Source organism: Clinocottus analis, unplaced genomic scaffold, assembly GCF_023055335.1.
Source record: "Clinocottus analis isolate CAN_PGR_092001 unplaced genomic scaffold, fCliAna1.0.p SCAF_23, whole genome shotgun sequence".
Lineage (NCBI taxonomy): Eukaryota > Metazoa > Chordata > Actinopteri > Perciformes > Cottidae > Clinocottus > Clinocottus analis.
The window spans coordinates 3,744,768-3,751,126 of record NW_027175965.1 but is presented as its reverse complement, the minus strand read 5'-3'; the positions used below and the strand labels follow the sequence as shown (position 1 = coordinate 3,751,126).

Below are 6,359 nucleotides of genomic sequence, written 5' to 3'. Positions count from 1 at the left end.
TGGATTTCACATAAAGATGGCTGCACTGAGATCTTTGGGAAATCTTCTACAGGACAGTGGTTGGACCAGTGCCCTTGTGGAAGCAGGAGTGACATCTTCTGGTATAGCCGAGTCCTTTCTGTCTGTATCAAGTGTTACCAGGACAAGAAATGCCTATCAGATCACAGCCTGTACCAACTAATAAAGGATGCGTTCCTTAATCGCTGCTCTTCTGAAATTGATATATTAGATACTATCTTGGCAGACTCGTGTGAACAACGGAAGCATCCAAGTCCACAGTTCAAGTTCTGGAGTCTGGAGTTCAGCATTCATTGTTGTGTTACAAGAGAAGATGAGCAACCCTTTTCAAGAAGATTCAGCTGACCTAATAGCGCTTGACACAAAGAATGTTGCTGATCCCATTCAACTATCATTACAACGTTCTCCAGGCTGGACCTCGGCAGTCCTGGGAGTGGACACAGAAAGGAGAGAAATGGCGGTATGTTGGTCGACGATACCCCCATCGCAGCCAGTTGTCAGGACCTGGCCAAGTGTTCCTGTAAGAAATGTTGCCGTGGGAGGTGCAAGTGCTTTTAGTTATGCATATGTAGCACTCTGCAGCTGCATATGTGAGCAGCAGTTAATGTTACAATAATCACTTTATGGCAACTGCAAAATTGTTAACATCCATATCAGTTCAGTAACCAGTGAGTGTTGTAAGATATTTAGTTTCCATTCAGATTGACTAGTCTAGCGATGTTTCATATGTTTGAGAGTTGCAAGTTGTTTGCCATCCGTGCTGACTAGACTAGACTGGCAATGTTACACATTTACCTTTAATATTAAATGTATTATTGTTAGATTCATTAAGTGCCATACAGTTTGTTTTGTTCAGTTTGATAGCATATTCTTGTAATGTTCAATTTGAAAATATTTGAAGGAAATTATTTTAATAAAATAGATGCATTATTCATTGAGGTACTAAAACAAGGGAACTAAAACAAAGGCCTTTCTGAGGAAATCCAGGACTTTTTTAAGAACTGCTGCTCTGGGCATCATGAGAAACTACAGCAACCAAAAGAAGTCTTCAACCGAGTATGTCAGCTAAAGTGTTGTGCCGTTGATGCATTACCAGAATAGTTTACCCAGGTAAGAAAACAAATGTGACATTTATCAGACATATTTTATTTCACATGATTAATACTGTGACTGTCAAAATGGGATATGTGTCACTCTGCCAGGACGTTGCAAAATAATGTATTCATTTATTTTTAAAATACATTATGAAATTGTTCTGTATGAAAAAGTGCATTTCTACAAATGAGCAGTATTTGAGCTCAATAGAAACTCTGGTATGATTGTAAATGACACACCACCTGTGACCACTTCCCTCTCATCGTGTCTTCATCTCGCTGCCAATTTATCAGTTTGTCAGTTTTACAGACGAAATGAGGTGCCTCTGGAACAAGCTGTTCAGTTTCTGTGACACATATATTTCCTACTAAAACTTTTACAGGCAGTTTGGTTTTGTATATGATCATAGTCCTGAAGTTCTATGTCAACAGATGTAGGTATAGTATTTGTCTTTTATATCTTTTATTAGTGAGGTAAGATGTTTGAGAAGCGGTAGTGCAAAGTGCTTATCAACATGGGCATGGTGAGGGTAGCAGTGTTTTGTGCATCATTGTATCGTTAACCCACATTATTGATTGACACTGAGGCATCGTCGAGAATTAGGCGCCAACACGTTCAAGCTTTCAAACGTATCAAACCAATAAAGCGTCGTTGACGTTCAAAGCTTCAGACGTCATCAGTCACATGACAATTGTCATTATATACAAGCTCCGACACACGATGGTTCAGTAGACTAGTAGTTCTCAACCATTTTTCAGTGATGTACAGCCTGTGAAATATTTTTTTGGTGTGTTTTGTGTTGATAATTAACCAGGAAGTATTCAGTCTGCTAACAGCACCATGGCCAGTCGACTTTTAGTGAAATATGTTGTCTCTCTGAGGAAATCGACGACTTTTTTAAGAAATGCTGTTTTGGGTATCAAGAGAAACTACAGCAGCCAAAAGAAGTCTTTAACTGAGTATTCCAGTCAAAATGTTGTGCCTTTGATGCATTACCAGAAGAGTTTACCCAGGTAAGGAGACAAATGTTACATTTGTCAGACACATTTTATTTCACATGATTAACACTGACTGTGAGATCTGTGTCACTCTGCCAGGCCAATGGAAATAATTTGCCATAAATAATAAAAAATGTCTGAATCATGCGCGTTTCATCACGAAGAAGTGCATATTTACAATTATAATACGGGTAGATCAAATCAAGCATTCTGATTGGTTGAGAGTGAGTCCTGGGGCATGGCTCATTCAGCCATAAAGTGCTGTACAACCTGTTTACATTTACCAGAGCGTTCCATATCAGTGCACTCAAAATAACAGGTAGATTTAAATTGTGCGACCGTTAGTTGTAATTTCAAGCTTGACAGTTACCAAAGATGTGCAGCCGAGGGTCTCTCTTGCGCCTATACTTGTATAATAATAATAATAATAATAATAATAATAATAATATAACAACACGCTGCTCCGTTAGGTAAAACAAGACGGCAACCACTTTATTCTTGTCTCCCTTTTCACTAAAAAAAAAATCCTCTTCTCCCTCTTCTTTCTGTTTCCCCCTCCACAATAAAAGCCCCAGCTGTTTACATACACAATATAATAGCTTACATATGTTTTGTGTAAACTTTGATATTTTGGGGGGAATGACTTTTGATGGGAACGTCAGCGATGAATAATGTGTTTGTGGTCCCTGTTCCTGCTGTACAGTCACACATTGATACGGCTTAGAATCAGGAGAGAGAGAGCAGATAACGCCTTAGAGCAGACTAGTTAACGCTCTGAGAGCAGACTAGTTAACGCTCTGAGAGCAGACTAGTTAACGCTCTGAGAGCAGACGAGTTAACGCTCTGAGAGCAGACGAGTTAACGCTCTGAGAGCAGACGAGTTAACACTCTGAGAGTACACTAATTAACGCTTTATTTTGACTTGACTGCAAATATCTGGATTCATGTACTATTTCAGTCTTGCTGCTGTTCATTTTCTGAATGCTTTTGATCAATAACTTGAACTGTAAAATAAAAAATGCTGTCACGTTGAGTCTGAATTTAATTTGGATATAATCCCACTTTGTTTATTAAGATTGATTTTTATTAAATGTATTAATCCAATGAGAGTCAAAATCTCTTTAACAAGGGAAGGGGTGTTGAAGATGACAGCGAACACAAAATACACTGACTAAGAAAACTGACCTAAAAACAAAAGAGTTGAAAGTTAAAAAATTTAAAAAAATAGCAGCCTAAGGAGACGACAGACTTGAACAAAAAGAAGAAATCATAAAATTCAACTCATTATCACATGGTCAAAAACTGTTTGATACACTTATATCAACCCTCCTGATTATATTAACCTCTACTCCCTGAAGTGGTGGACTATAGAAGACAATAACAAAATGGCTCTCACACATATTCTGTACTTTTATCTTAACGCGACAACATGTGAACAAGTGTTTTTAATTGTTTAGGCTACCTATACCAAAGCTGGAGGACACTGTCAGGAGGTATTTAGCTGCCCAGAGGCCTCTGTTGGATGATGACCAGTTCAGGTAAGTTTTTAAAAGAAGAATCAACCTTTATGATGTAATTATTTGAAACATTATTATATAACTACTTGAATCCTACCTGCAACAATCTAAACTGTGAATCCTCAGAACAACAGAGAAAACGGCACAGGATTTCCAGAACGGTGTGGGGAAACAGCTGCAAGAGGAGCTGGTAGTTCAGGACATGAACAATCAACACACAAGCTATGTCTCAGGTGAGTGTGTTATTCTGACACTTGACCCTGATATTGAACATCTCTGATACATCAGTGATAAATCTGTTTGATTTATTTATTTTTTCCTAGGACCGTGGCTGAACAAGTTTCTTTCGGATCGTTCCTCTTTGATACAGATCAACCCCTTCTTGGTCTTCAAACGTGACCCTAAGAAAGAGTACAATGACCAGCTAGTGCGGGCGACCAATCTGGTGTGTTCAGCAGTGCACTTCATGAAAACACTGCGAGCCGGATTCCAGGAGCCAGAGGTTTTACACCTCAACCCATCAGAGAGTGAAAGAATTCGCTGGGTCCCGTCTTCTCTGTCCCGCCCCCTAGACATGTCTCAGTTTTTGCACCTCTTCAACACTACTCGCATCCCCAAGAGGGGGAGAGATGAGCTCTTCACCGACGAGAAAGCGCAACACCTCCTCGTTATGAGGAAAGGCAACATGTATGTGTTTGACATTGTAGACAGGGATGGGAATTTGGTGAAGCCTGCAGAGATTCAGTCCCACTTGAAATACATATTGTCCGACCCAACGCCAGCAGCTGCCTTTCCTGTCGGGGTCCTGACCAGTGAGAACAGGGATGTGTGGGCCGGGCTGAGGGACAAACTCATAGCTGCTGGAAATGCAGAGGATTTACGGAGTGTTGACAGCGCTCTTTTCTGTCTCAGCCTGGATGATGAAAGCATGAGGGACGACAGCCACCTGTCCCACAACATGCTGCATGCCGACGGCTGCAACCGCTGGTTTGACAAGTCCTTCACGGTCATTCTGACCAAAGATGGAGAGGCGGCCATCAATTTTGAGCAATCCTGGGGCAATGGCTTATCAATACTTATTTTCCTGAATAAGATCTTCAAAGACACAACTGAACAGCCGCTGGTTAACCCGGGCTCTGCTGCTGCTGCTGCTGTGGATTCAGCCTCTGCTGTGCGCAGACTGAAGTTCAACCTGGACAGCGAGCTGGAGAATGGCATCAGAAGAGCCAAAGAGAACTTTGATTCAACTGTATTGACACTCAAAATTGATGCCTTGAAGTTCATGAAAGGTGGCAAGACACAATTAAAGAAGAGCAAGATGAGTCCAGATGCTGTAGCCCAGCTGGCTATTCAGATGGGTTTCCTGAGGCAGTACGGACAGACAGTAGCCACATATGAGTCCTGTAGCACTGCAGCGTTCAGGCATGGCCGCACAGACTTCATCCGGTCAGCTACCATACACACAAAACGATGTTCACACGCCTTTGTTCTCCAGCCAGGACAACACAGTGTGGAGCAACTACAGGCCATGCTGAGTGAATGCTCTAAATATCATGGGCAGCTCACCAATGAAGGAATTATGGGTGTGGATCAGATATTTCTACATTTAATTTAAAACAACTTGTGTAATATATCAATGTTGTTCTGCAAACATAGTTTGGGGTTTGTTTCTGTAAGAAAGACCTAAATTAGTTTTTTCTTTTACATTACACCAGTGGTTCTTAAACTTTTTTTGGCACGCCCATCTTCGGTGGGACGTGGCAAGAAAAAGGTAGTTCTGAAACACAAGGTCGTCGGTTTGATCCCTGGTCTCCCCATAGTTTGTAAGTCATCCTTGAGCAAGACACTGAACCCCTTGTCGCTTCCCAGTCGCTTCACAGCAGCCCACTTCTCTTTACTTACTAAGACTGGGTTAAATACAGAGAATAATTTCCCTACTGTGGAATTAATAAAGGATTTTTTTTTAATCTAACCCCGTCTCCCCACGCCTCACTAGATGGTTGCGCCCCACAGTTTGAGAACCACTGCATTACACTGACGAGATAGTCCTTCCATATTGTTACTTTAAAAGGTTCTAGACTTTGATCTCCTGTACTAACAACTTCTTTTATTTTTCTCACTAGGACAAGGTTTTGACCGTCACCTGTTTGCCCTGGGATACCTGGCCGAATCAAAGGGAGAGCCTCTGCCCAGCCTTTACACAGACCCAGCATACGCTGCCTTCAACCACTACATTCTCAAAACCACCACCCTCATCAGTCCAGCTTTGTGTGTTGGTGGCTTTGTCCCGGACGTGCCTGATGGCTTTGCTGTTGGCTATAGTGTCCATGACGAGTGGATTCAATACAATGTGTCCAGCTTCCCTGCTCGCAATGGCTCTGAATTCGTGCAGTGTGTCCACAAGTCCTTAGAGGACATTTTCACTGTTCTGGAAGGAAAGCCACTCGGCTAAGAAACACAAGTGCTTATCATTAAAAATGTTTGATTTTGTTGAACAGTAGTGATTGATAAATTTATCAGCCATGCAAAAAGTGAGATGAATTAAATTTACTTTGTCAGGAGCCTCTATTGCAACAACAAAAATGTTCTGTTTGAAATGATGACCTTTGTGTTGTTTGGGATGGTTTCGACCCCGTTATAAACACAAGATTTGTTTTATTGTTTTATCTCAGCTAAGTCAGAGAACATATTTGATTTTTATAGAAAAGTGATTGATTAACTTCTCTGGGCG

The 6,359-nt window shown here is 41.2% G+C and overlaps 1 protein-coding gene across 1 annotated transcript; it reads left to right on the top strand.

Moving 5' to 3' along the window:
- The first annotated feature begins 386 nt into the window (after positions 1 to 386).
- On the top strand, positions 387 to 6,080 carry LOC137793780 (carnitine O-palmitoyltransferase 2, mitochondrial-like). Its single transcript, XM_068590135.1, has 7 exons — positions 387 to 538; positions 1,115 to 1,128; positions 1,928 to 2,126; positions 3,569 to 3,649; positions 3,755 to 3,861; positions 3,952 to 5,211; positions 5,752 to 6,080. Exons 1-7 carry the CDS (start codon positions 387 to 389, stop codon positions 6,078 to 6,080), a joined length of 2,142 nt encoding a protein of 713 aa, XP_068446236.1.
- The last annotated feature ends 279 nt before the right edge of the window (positions 6,081 to 6,359 follow it).